We start from the raw sequence: 13,144 nt of genomic DNA on the forward strand, positions 1-13,144 counted from the left end.
GTAATGGGTATGGATATTTCGATTAGATGTGTTAATTTCTTCTTTTTTACTGGTCAGTATGATGTCAGGTTTGTTATGTCGTGTTGTTTTATCCGTTGTAATGGTTCTCTTCCAGTATAATTTGTATTCATCATTATCCAGTACATTTTGTGGTATGTATGAGGGAACGTGTTGTTTTATTAGTTTATGTTGTATGGCAAGTTGTTGACGTATTATTTTTGCTACATTGTCATGTCTTATGGTGTATTCTGTATTTGCTATTATTGTACATCCGCTTGGGATGTGATCTACTGTTCCTATTTGTTGTTTGCAAAGTCTGCATTTATCTGTTGTGGTATTGGGATCTTTATTAATTTCCTTGCTGTAATATCTGGTGCTTATTGTTTGATCCTGTATTTCAGTCATGAATCCTTCCATCTCACTGTATATATTGCCTTTTCTTAGCCATGTTTTGGATGCGTCTTGATGGATGTGTGGCTGTGTTAGATGATTTGGGTGCTTGGCATGTAGTGTTTTCTTCTTCCAATTTACTTTCTTTGTACCTGTTGATGTTATGTGATCTAAAGGGTTGTAGAAGTGGTTATAAAATTGCAGTGGTGTAGCCGATGTATTTATATGAGTGATTGCTTTGTGTATTTTGCTAGTTTCTGCTCGTTCTATAAAGAATTTTCTTAAATTGTCTACCTGTCCATAATGTAGGTTTTTTTATGTCGATAAATCCCCTTCCTCCTTCCTTTCTGATTAACGTGAATTTATCTGTTGCTGAATGTATGTGATGTATTCTATATTTGTGGCATTGTGATCGTGTAAGTGTATTGAGTGCTTCTAGTTCTGTGTTACTACATTTCTCTACTTCAAACGAATAGGTCAATATTGGTATAGCATAAGTATTTACAGCTTTCGTCTTGTTTCTTGCTGTCAGTTCTGTTTTCAGTATTTTTGTTAGTCTTTGTCTCTCTTTTTCTTTTAGTTCTTCTTTAATATTTGTATTATCTATTCCTATTTTTCCCTGTATCCTAGATATCTATAGGTATCTGTTTTTTTCATCACTTCTATGCAGTCACTGTGGTTATTCAATAAGTAATCTTGTTTAGTGTGTTTTCCCTTGACTATGCTATTTTTCTTACATTTGTCTGTTCCAAAAGCAATCCTCGTGCTCCTTTGCATCTGCCTTTTTGTTCGTCATTTATAATTTTGTTCTGTGTTGCATGTGTCATTCATTTCTTACTAATGACTGAAGTTAATATTTTGTATATCGTTGGTAGGCATGTTATGGGGCGATATTTCGCTGAGCTTGCTGTGTCTGCTTGATCTTTAGGTTTCAGATAAGTTACTCCTTGTGTAAGTATTTGAGGGACTGTGTATGGGTCTGCAATGTAACTGTTAAATAATTTAGTTAAATGTGAATGAGTTGAGGTGAACTACTTCAGCCAGAAATTTGCTATTTTATCTTCTGCAGGGGCTTTCCAATTGTGCGTAGAATTAATTGCTTGGGCGACTTCATGTTGCTAAATTATCGCTTCAGGCTTTGGTGGTATCATCTTGTATGTGTCTGTTTCTGCTTGTATCCACCTTGCATGTCTCTTATGTTGTACCGGGTTTGAACATATGTTGCTCCAGAAGTGTTCCATGACTGTTATGTTTGGTGGATTGTCTATTTTAATGTGTCTGTTATCTATTGTCTGGTAAAATTTCTTTTGGTTTGTGTTGAATGTTTGGTTTTGTTTCCTTCTTTTTTAAATTTTTGTATCTTCTAAGTAGTTTGGCCAATGCTTGTAATTTCTGCTTCTTTTCATCTAATTGCTCTATCGCTTCTTGTTGTGAGATTTTACCTAACCTTTTTCGTTTTTTGTCTGATATTTAATTTCTTATAAATTGTGTTACCTGTCTGATGACTTTTCTCAGTTTTTCTAGTCTGATCTGTAGCCTGCGTTGCCATGCTGGTTTTGTCGGTTTCTTCTGTGTGTTGATTGGTTATGATCTCTGCCTAGTGTATATATTTAGAGTAGTGAGTGCTCCTATATAAACCAGTAGTTGTATTTTCATTTATTTTGTTGTGTGTGATTGTGTTGATAGTTGTTATTGTTGTTTCAACTTGTGGGTTATTTGGTGGTCTATGCAAGAATGGTCAAATATCTGTATTCGTGTCTTTGTATTCTATAAATGTCAGCTGAAATTTTTCTTCTATATCTAACATGTGTGTCACCTCGTGTACTCTTTGTGCTTGTTCTGGTGGCTGTGTTAAGATTTCGGTTTCCTCTGATTGTTTAATTGATAGCATGTTGTTCTTTGATTGTTTGCTCTGGGATGTTTGAGTCCATTACTGTATTTTGTTCTTCTTCTGTTTGCACACTATTTTGTTCTAGTATTTGTTGTACTTGGTGTTTGATGCTTTCTAATCCTGACTGGGGTATCCTGTTATTTTTTATTATTACACGGCTGTGATCAGCTAGTCGTTGCTCCGTTAAAATTTTTAATTCTGGGTATCTGGCAATAAATGTTGTTTATACTTGTGATCTGTATCCACTTGTGTTGGTTCCTAAGTTTGTTGCTTCGTAATAGCAGAACATGAGGTGTCGGTTAACTTCATCAGACCATCTCATCCCCCGTCTTTGTTTTTCTTCTAGAGTGGTTGCAGGAAGCATATCCGGCAAAACACCTCCATTTGGATTTAAATCATTTTCCGTGTGGCTAGCAGTGACGTTACCATTGTGGACGGGCATAGGGTTCAAACGTCGTCCCCGACCATGACAGCGCTTGTCCGAGGCTTCATTATTTCTGTCCTGAACCAACTAATCACACTAAAAGGGAGGTTATCCCTATTAGTGGTTTATTCTTTTCGTCGCCTTTCACGACTGGCAGAACATACCGGAGGCCTATTCTTTTCTCGGGCCTCCACGGGTTTTATTATTACTATTGTTACTACTGCTATTAGTGGCAACAACCTAAGTAGTACAAGTGCTACCAGTATGAACTTTATTAGTTCATAGTTAGTACTGTTTACTCACTTTGCTACGCTAGACACACAAATCATTTTAATACTCTTTGTCATACCATTGTTTATTCTTGGGGAACTATGATGTGAAAGAGGATGGTATCTGTGAAACCCGGCGCTGATATAAGATGCTCCTTTCTTTCGCCCGGGACTGATCATTTTTCGTTTCTTACCTCGAACATGCAAACGCTCGCTGCCAGAGATGTCACACTCATTAAAATATACGACGCTGTCATGCCGTGGTCGGATGAACTCCTTTGAAAAACCAAACATTCGTCCGTATCTGCGTATAACATATCCAAGGAGGGGTTTTAGCTTCTGTTAAACTGCGATACATGTCTTTGAAGATTTCCTTCACAGATGGTGACGGGACGTTGTCTTGCCACTTTTGGTAGACAGGGTTTGCATGAAATCTTCATAGAAGCAATAATGCCCGTTGAATACTTTCATTCTTAAATTAATTTCCTTCTGTTATTCTCAGGTCTTTCATGTTGATACTTTCTCGTATATTCTTATTTCCGTTATCCGTGCTATTGTTGATTTCCTTTTCCAAAAGTACAGAAATTCTGTTTTTATCAGTATGTTTTCAAAACTTTCGTAGAGCTGATCTGAGAAGATTAACTTTTGGGTGGGTAATACTTCCGATATTGTCTATATATTGTGGAGGGTCTCCTCAATACTTCTCTTTTTCCAAGTCTCTCTGGTCTATGGTGTATTTATTATTTATGTAATAATTCGTTTTCTAGGCATCTCTCTCTGGCTTATAATTCTTCGGCAAGAAACCACACGCGTAGACACATTTCGATTTCGCCGCAATGATTCAGAATTTTAGTTTTGTATTTCAAGAAATGCATTAACTGGTTGGTGTCTTTTCTTAAAACCTATGCCGTTTCACACATTCCTATATCTGTTGCAAATTTTTGTAGACCAGTTTGCCGTACGAATGGTAATGATTTTACGTTGCGTTCTGAATTATTTCCTCGATACTTCGTTAAGCACTAAGAGGTTTTCTTTCTGTCACCGAACTGTTGCTATGGTCAGTTTGACCTGCGGTAAGACACGTTAGTGGATTGTGACTAATTACGATTAGGACTTGAAGGAAGAATTTTATTGTTATGTTTGCTTGCAGCTAATAAGTTACTTTGATAATATAGTATTGCTAACAACATTACACGGAAAAGAGAATGCCAGTCACGGCATAATGACATAGTGACTGGGTACGCTAAGCAATGTCTCCAAACGGCGCTGAGAAATGACTTTATCTTGCGATCGCAGTACTCAGTCGATGAGCAAGTATCATAGGGGAAATACAAAAGAAGCTGCAGTTATGTAGGCAACCAGTTTGCACCTCGCATGTGCGTTTGACCAGTTGCTCAGGATGGACGGAGTAAAATTGGAGTGGAAAATACGTCATGTGCCTTACCGTAGGTACCCCAACTTCAGTCCTTCACAACCAGGCTGTAGCGCCTAGAGAAGGCTGTGACCCGGCGTGGAGTGTGTAAGTTGACTTGCTTATCTTAAGGAACATGAGACATTCATTGGACCAGTTTTATTTTTCTCACCCTGTACCACTTTGTCGCAATTAGTACTTCACATACTGAACGAAACACTGGTTAAATTCACTCAGTTTAAGTGCATGGTAAATGGAATTTTTCAGGGTTTATTTCTTATGTTGTGAGAAGCAGACGTTACTTGCGAATTACAAACTTGATATGCGATAGAGAGACGCGAACTTAAATGCCGAAACAACGCAAAATCTGAGGACCGTTCAGTAAACCGTGGCGTCTTACGTGTTAGAAAAATAATGAGGGAGCGGGCAGCATAAGAAGGTTTCATTGTGACTGTAACGAAAAGGAAATGAATATCGGCGAGAAATGTAAGGAAGCGAATGGGTTGATGATGCATCTGTTAAGTGCATTACTGCAGTTCAAGAGATAAGACAAGGCAAAAACACCGAAGCAACTGAAGACGGTTGTATGACAGTACTAAACATGGGTGAGGAGACTATAGATTATTGTGAGACTCATATTACTGATAATGACAAATTCTGTAAGCTGAACAGTCAAAGCTAGGCAATCTTTTGATTCATGTCGAAGTTGGTACCTTCACGAAAAGATGCTCTGGAGTTCTTGACGAGTAAAACTGATTGTTTTCTTGTCTATACCGTATCGTCATTGTGTATGTTACGAAGCAACACTGCAGAAGGAGAAATCTGCATTAAGATGGTCTTCCTGATGTAAATTGGCTCAAGTTCTCTCTCGCCCACACCTGTAAACTTCGTCACCATACATCATAATTCTACGACTGCGAATAGTTAATAAAAGTCAATTCGGAGATGTAAGCCGATGGTCTTACTTTCCATTTGACGGGGAAGCAACATTTCACTGCAATGACTGCCTCATTTACAACAAACAGCTATGTAGTCTCAGGTGTTCATCATGGCGTTACCTAGTTCTTGATACCGTACTATTACTATCCAGTTCCTTTTTGTACATTTATCATGACTGTACAGTACCACTGTAACAGACTCACCGGTGTGCACGGGGTACTTTCCGGTGAGCAGAGCGGCCCTGGACGGAGTGCACAGTGGTTGCACGTAGTGGCTGTTGAGGATTACCCCGTGGTACGCGAGAGCGTCGATGTTGGGTGTCGGAATCTCGTCAGACCCATGGAAGCCGACATCATTCCAGCCCTGAAACAGAGGAGTACATGTGCGTCCTAAGCGTGGCATTGAGTCACCTAGAATATTGCCGCCAGGTCAGTCTAGGGATCCAGCGATTAATACTGAGCGGTAACCTGCAGAAAGTGGTTTCTACCTGGTGACCACATTTGCAAACATAGAATATGTCGTGGTCCACTATGTTTATCCATTTTTTATTGACTGATTAATATTTTTGCTTCTTTCTAAAAACGTTATTTGACAATAATTTGCAATCCCCATTTTGGTAAAAGAGGATTATCCATTGTAGAGTAGTAGAAACCTATAATGTATCCAGGGATTTAATATCAGAAACAGAAATGTCTTTGTGTCTTACTTAAATACTAAACCATATTGTTTTCACTTGAACAAAACTTTTTGCATCTAACATGTTTTTTTTTTATTTTACTTCTACAGAGCACAACAGACATAAAACTCAGTTAAAGAAAGCAGAGCATAGATTGAAGGACGGACTGTGTCATCAATAACATATGGATGAGTGAGAAAAACCTGATACTGTTATCTCGCTAACTGTAATAAGATTGTAAAAATTGTGACTTGTATGACCGCATGTTTCTGTTCTCTTCTAAGATATCCGCGCCCAGTTTCAGATTCGTTTATGGAATGTTATCGATTTTATAGACAATTTATATGTACAAGAGTTGTGTGATACGTTAATACACTACTGGCAATTAAAGTTGCTACACCACGAAGATGACGTGCTATAGACGCTACAGACGTGCTGACATGAGGAAAGTTTCCAACCGATTTCGCATACACAAACAGCAGTTGACTGGCGTTGCCTCGTGAAACGTTGTTGTGATTCCTCGTCTAAGAGGGAGAAATGCGTACCATCACGTTTCCGACTTTCATAAAAGTCCGATTGTAGCCTATCGCGATTGCAGTTTATCGTATCGCAACATTGCTGCTAGCGTTGGTCGAGATTCAATGACTGTTAGCAGAACATGGACTCGGTGGGTTCACGAGGGTAATACGGAACGCGGTGCTGGATCCCAACGGCCTCGTATCACTAGCAGTCGAGATGACGTGCATATTAACCGCATGGCAGTAACGAATCGTGCAGCCACGTCTCGATTCCTGAGTCAACAGATGCGGACTTGCGAGACAGCAACCATTGCAGCAGCGTAGACTATCACCTCGGAGACCATGGATGCGGTTGCCCTTGACCCTGCATCACAAAAAATGGTTCAAATGGCTCTGAGCACTATGGGACTTAACATCTGAGGTCATCAGTCCCCTAGAACGTAGAACTACTTAAACCTAACTAACCTAAGGACGTCACACACATCCATGCCCGAGGCAGGATTCGAACCTTCGACCGTAGCTGTTGCGCGGTTCCAGACTGAAGCGCCTAGAACCTCTCGGCCACACCGGCCGGCCTCTGCATCATAGAAAGGAGCGCCTGCGATGGTGTACTCAACGACGAACCTGGGTGAACGATTGGCAAAACGTCATTTTTACGGATGACTCCAAGTTCTGTTTACAGCATCATGAAGGTCGCATTCATGTTTGGCGAAATCGCGGTGAACGAACATTGGAAGTTTGTATGCGACATCGCCATATTGGCGTATCACCCGGCGTGATGGTATGGGGTGCCTTTGGTTACACGTCTCCATCACCTCTTGTTCGCTTTGACGGCACTTAGAACAGTGTACGTTACATTTCAGATGTGCTACGACCCGTGGCTCTATCCTTCATTCGATCCCTGCGAAACCCTACATTTCACCATGATAATTCACGACCGCATGTTGCAGGTCCTGTACGGGCCTTCCTGGATACAGAAAATGTTCGACTGCTGCCCTGGCCAGCACATTCTCCAGATCTCTCACCAACTGAAAACGTTAAGACTTGTTCTAAGCTGCTTAGTCTGTATCCACACATCGAGGTGAAGACACATTCACTGTTCTAGAGGGAGGTTTTCTTCCCTATACTTACCTGTTGTTATTACAGTGTTTCGTCTTCATGTAGAACCAGGGTTGCTGTTGTGTTTTTTCCTAACAGCTACTCGTGTACAAGAGGATTACATGTCTCTCCTTCTAAGACACACTGTTACGACTCGCAAGAAAAACACGTCCATCTGCCCAGGAATGTTCGCTCAATATTGCTTATCATGTTGTTGTTTGGTCCTACTAGCGTAATATAATAGACGAAGTTACCTGCTCACCATAGCGTGCGTAATTTTCTACCTGAATGTATGCTTAAGGACTGTTGGATGGTGCTCAGTGCTTATTTTGTATTATATTCAAGGCTAAATCTAATGTTCTTGGTTTAATATTCATTGTACTAAGCATAAGTTCATACCACGGTAGTGAGTTTACAGTTAATTAGTTGTAGATTTCATTATTTTTTGTACCATGTCCATTATCTGCACTGTCACAGTAATTGTTTTAAAAATGTAAGAGTTCAGTCTTTACACGATGTGAGTTGAGGTCTGTCTGTACAATATTCACTGTAGCAAGCTTAATAATTACAAATGTAAAATACATGCCTATAATATTTTATGCAGCAAATAAGTGGTCATTTTTATTCAGTCACTTTTCTCAAATAAATGAGTTGACGTTACAGCGGATGATCTGTCAAGAATGGCAATAGTTTGGGCAAACATGCGATTTGTTACTCCACGAGGAGCAAGTGACCTGTGTACAAATCCTCCACCTAGATTAAGACTGTGTTCAGGACCGAGACACAAACTCATGACCTTTGCTTTTCGCAGGCAAGTGTTCTACCGATTGAGAAACCCAAGCACGATTAACGAGTCGTCCACATAGCCCGACTTTTGCCAGTATCTCTCTCCTGCCTTCCAAACTGCACAGACGCTCTTCTGCAAAACCTGTGAATTAGCAGTTCTGGAAGAAAGGATGTTGTGGAAACATGATTTAGCCACATCCTGGGCGATGTTCCCTGAATGAAATTTTCACTCTTATGAACTACACAGACGTTCTCCTGTGAAAGGAGAACAGGTACTGACGGATCTAAAGTAGGGAGGAGCAGTCGTGAAGAGCGCTTGGATAGCGCAGTTGGTAGAGCACTTGCCCACGATTTGCAAATTTCCTGAATTCGAGTCTCGGTCAGGTGCACAGTTTTAATCTATCAGGAAATTTCATGCCAGCGAACACACCCCTGCAGAGTGGACATTTCATTCTAAATTCTTTGGAGTCTATTTCTCCATTGTCTGTACAGCAGGAATCTCATCCTTCCACAGTATACAATAACACACAAAAAGCTGTTATTCTGATGACAGTTTACTTGGAGAAGTGCGCAGACGCAAGCGGTGGTAGTTTATAACTGGATGCACTGACGGAGGCTAGCGAGTGTGGACACTGCTTTCCACCAGTTGGGGGCAGAGTGGGTGGATCAGTTGACTAGTACAAAGACCTGATGCACATCATTATTTCAATGCTTATCCTACATGAGACTGACTTTCCTTAGCTGAGGACCATTTTCAGACAGTCAGAACACCCACAACGTTTGAAATCATTCTGCTGTTGACCAGTTTGTCATCCATAGTGGATAGTCAGGTAATTCGCCATTGTTCCTGGGGGCCAGTGTTTCTGAGAAAATTTGCAGGAAGCGTCCTGTTGTTGAGTATCTTGTCCACCTGTGACTAATTTCTGCAGATTAGAAACAGTATATCACTGACAGTAAATAAATCTCTTCATGTACCATTAGACACGGGTTAGAACAGTCCTGGAAAACAATTATCCCTTTTGATTGGGTGGAGGTGGAAGGAGAGGTAAGGGGAAGGGGAGGCAGGAGGGAAGATAAGACTGGTTCTAAGCTGCTTAGTCTGTATTCACAAATGTAGGTGAACATACATACAGCTGCTACCAATCTCTGCTGGCGAGATCTTTCGGGGTTGGTTTCTGTGGTAGTTGTGTTATACGGTGATTGTCCTCAGTGCGCTGTGTGTGTTTTGCTTTATGATACATCTTTTATGAGTGGTGGTGTTTCAACACAATTTTGATGTGTAATTCGAATAGTGAAGCATGTTGCATCAGTTGTTATAGTGTGTGTTGACTTCCTACACCTCAGTGATAGTTTGCTGCCATATGCCTTCTTACAATGTATCTCTGTACAAATTCCTCAGTTGCTACTCCCTTGTGGATCTTTAGGAAGCAACTCCACCCACATTTCAGTAATAGCTTGCTGTGCTGTCTCTTCATGGCGTGTATCAGTGTACAATTTCTCAAGCAACTACAAACTTGCAAATCTGTAGGGGCAGTTCTTCTGGCAGCAGCTATAGGACAGTTTTCGGCAAATTTCGAGTGATATTGTGGCCTAGCGGACACAGCAAGATGAACATGTACTTGCACGTGAACGGAAAAGGGGGGGGGGGATGTTGGCGGATGGGGCTGTGGAAAGTGGGGGTAGGTGGGGAGTGGCTGGAGAACAGTTTCAAGCACCCTCTGGTGGAAATATTGTGCATTAGAGCAGTTTGACTTCAAACTTCAATGCGTACACACACACACACACACACACACACACACACACACACACGATCTGAAAAGATGATATTGGGTTGTGGAAAGTAGGTGTGGGAGTGACAGAGTATGGAGGCAGATGGAGGGCAATCCAGCAGCAAAACTAAATAAGTAAAGACGTTACCTACCACCGTTCCTCACCATCAGCTCAGTATAGAATGAGTCTTTCCCCCAACATTGCTCAAGTGGGTGAGGGGAGGGGAGGTGGAGCAGTTGGGGAGGGAGTGGAGGTCTAGAAGTTAAGAATGTAACGTCGCCACATCTACCTTCCACACAGAGGAGGTGGGGACAACCCAGGGAGAGTTGTCATCTTCAATAAATTTGGTAAAAATGCAAACTGTTCTCAAACGGACATTATCCTTCTACTATCTTACTCAGTCATCATCACTAATCAGGTACACTGTTGGCAGCTTAAGTGATTTTCCGAAGCTGGTGCTAACAGACAAGCAACACTGCGTGAAATAACCGCAGAAGTCAGTGTGGGACATTAGACGAACGTATCTATTAGGACAGTACAATGAATTTTGGCCTTAATTGGTTGTGGCAGCAGACGACCGACGCGAGTGCCTTGGCTAACGGCACAACATTGCCTGCAGCAGCTCTCCTGGTCTTGTGACCATATTGGTTAGACATTATACGATTGCAAAACCGTAGCTTAGTCAGATGAGTTTCAATTTCAGTTGATAAGAGCTGATAGTAGGATTCGGGTGTGACGCAGACCCCACAAACCCTTGGACCCGAATTGTCAATAAGGCACAGTGCAAATTCTTGTTGGCTCCATAATGGTGTGAGCTGTGTTTGGATGGAATGGAGTGGACCCTCTCGTCCGGCTGAACCAATCATTAACCGTATATGGTTATGTTCAGCAACGCGGAGACCATTTGCAGCCGTTCATGCACTTGATATTACCGAATAAAGATGGAATGCTTATGGATGACAGTGCGCCATGTCATGGGAGCACAATTGTTGGCAATCGCTTTGAGGAATACAAGTATTCTGGACAGGTTTAAGGGAATGATTTGGCAACACAGATTGCCCGACGTGAATCCCATTCAACGTTTATGGGACATCATCGAGAGGTTGGTTCGTGCACAGTATAATCCACTGGCAATATTTTCGTAATTATGAACGGATATGGAGGCAACATGGATCCGTATTTCTGCTGGAGTCTTCCAAGACTTGAGTCCATGCCACGTCGATTTTCTGCAATGTGCTGGCCAAAAGGACGCCCGACGCGATACAAGGAGGAATCCCATGACTTTTGTCACTTCAGTGTATCGAGCACGTAAGTTGACAACTTGTTTAATTTCAGTCTTTACTTTCTGATAAAGTTGTTTTTGTGTTTCTGAATTCATATACTCTCTCTGTGTTTGCTGGCGTTGTAATGATTGGCTCTTGAATGGACTATAGTATCGGATAAACTATTTCTTTAGTTCTCTGGTCTCAGTGATGATCAGCTAATGCCGATTTATCCGTATTGAGCTTCTTTTTGCATCATTCTTTTGGCTAATCTGAAGTGGGTCGCTACAAGTTTCTCTCCAGTGGCAAACTCCTTTTCTCAGAGTAGCACTTGCATCCAGCGTCCTCAGTAAATAGCTTTGTAGTACATTTTTCCCTCGTGGAGGTTATTTCTTGATGTCGTAATGGATGAGATATCATCCTATATCTCCTTCATGCCAATGTTTCACATAATTTCCTTTCCTCCCTGATTCTGCGAAGGACTTCAACATTTCTCATCTTATCAGGCCATCTAATTTTCTACGTACTTCTGTAGCACCACATGTGAAAAGGCGCGTGGCTTGCACAGCCCATGATTCACTTCTATACAATGCTGTGCTCCGGTCGTACATTCTCAGAAATTTCTTCCCCAAATTTAAGTCCGATGTTTGATACTGGTAGTGTTCTTACTGCCGGAAATGAAATGCCCGCTTTACGTGATGTAGTATTCTTTGCGTGTCTCCCTTCATGTAATGTTTTGTTTTTTCTTCACTTGTTGTATGAAATGTCCCCTTAGAACAATTTATACACGACTGTGCTTAAGCTGACACACAATATTTTTAGCGCAACGCAATCTGACTTCCAAAAATCCCTACAAAAGAATGGCCCTGACTAACATTAACCTATACGTTTCACAACTCACTTAGCCCACAAAAATCTTCGTTACTCAAGCTACTGCAATACAGCGAGCGCCACTACTGCCAACTAAATAAAAGATTCAAACTACGGAAGTCACTAACTACTGAGGCACAGTTAGCAAATGAAAGGTTTTAATAGAGAACAAACAATGTATTTACCTTAATAGTCATAATATATATATCAGTTCATGACATCCAGTCTTACAAATTACAAAACTCCGCCATCTCTCTCCCCACGTGCACCACTGCTGGCGGCTCACCTCCAACTGCGCAACGCTACGGGCTGTTAGCATCCAGCTGCCGCTGCCCGACACTACAATGGCAGACAACAATGCAAACTAGCCACAGACTGCGCACAGCACAGCCAGTGATTTTTCATACAGAGCGCTACGTGGCGTTACCAATAAGAAAATATAAACAGCCTACTTACAGTTGTAGTTCTTGGTCCCCTATTTAGATGCTAAGTTTATCGCTAATCCAATTTCTGACACTCCTCATCATTTCTAGTTCGTTCATGCTCTTCCATTCCTATCCCCAATTTCCTTTCCTATCCTCGTTAAATTATCAGCAACTCGGGGGCATTAACAAATTGTTCTCGCTCTTTTTTGCCCTTCCGATCTTCCGGGCTGTGTTTACTCTTGGATTCCCCGAACGTTCCTAAGTGACTTACGTTGCTGTATTCCTGTCATTTCCTGTCTATTTTTCTACCTTCTTTCTTCGTCGATAAGTTGTATTGTTTTTTGTGTTAACCAATATTCATTTGCAGTTGTCTTCTTTGTATGTATTTTAGTTCGAATTGTGCGGTTGCCCAATG

General features: G+C 41.3%; 1 protein-coding gene across 1 annotated transcript in view; it reads right to left on the reverse strand.

Annotated features, from left to right (window-relative positions):
- LOC126355283 (arylsulfatase B-like) overlaps nucleotides 1-13,144 on the reverse strand; it is a 335,302-nt gene that overhangs the window by 299,364 nt on the left and 22,794 nt on the right. Inside the window, exon 3 of the mRNA XM_050005571.1 lies at nucleotides 5,528-5,687. Coding sequence (XP_049861528.1) covers nucleotides 5,528-5,687 — 160 coding nt within the window. The remainder of the gene's footprint in view (nucleotides 1-5,527; nucleotides 5,688-13,144) is intronic.

This window comes from Schistocerca gregaria, chromosome 3 (genome assembly GCF_023897955.1).
Source record: "Schistocerca gregaria isolate iqSchGreg1 chromosome 3, iqSchGreg1.2, whole genome shotgun sequence".
Classification (NCBI taxonomy): domain Eukaryota; kingdom Metazoa; phylum Arthropoda; class Insecta; order Orthoptera; family Acrididae; genus Schistocerca; species Schistocerca gregaria.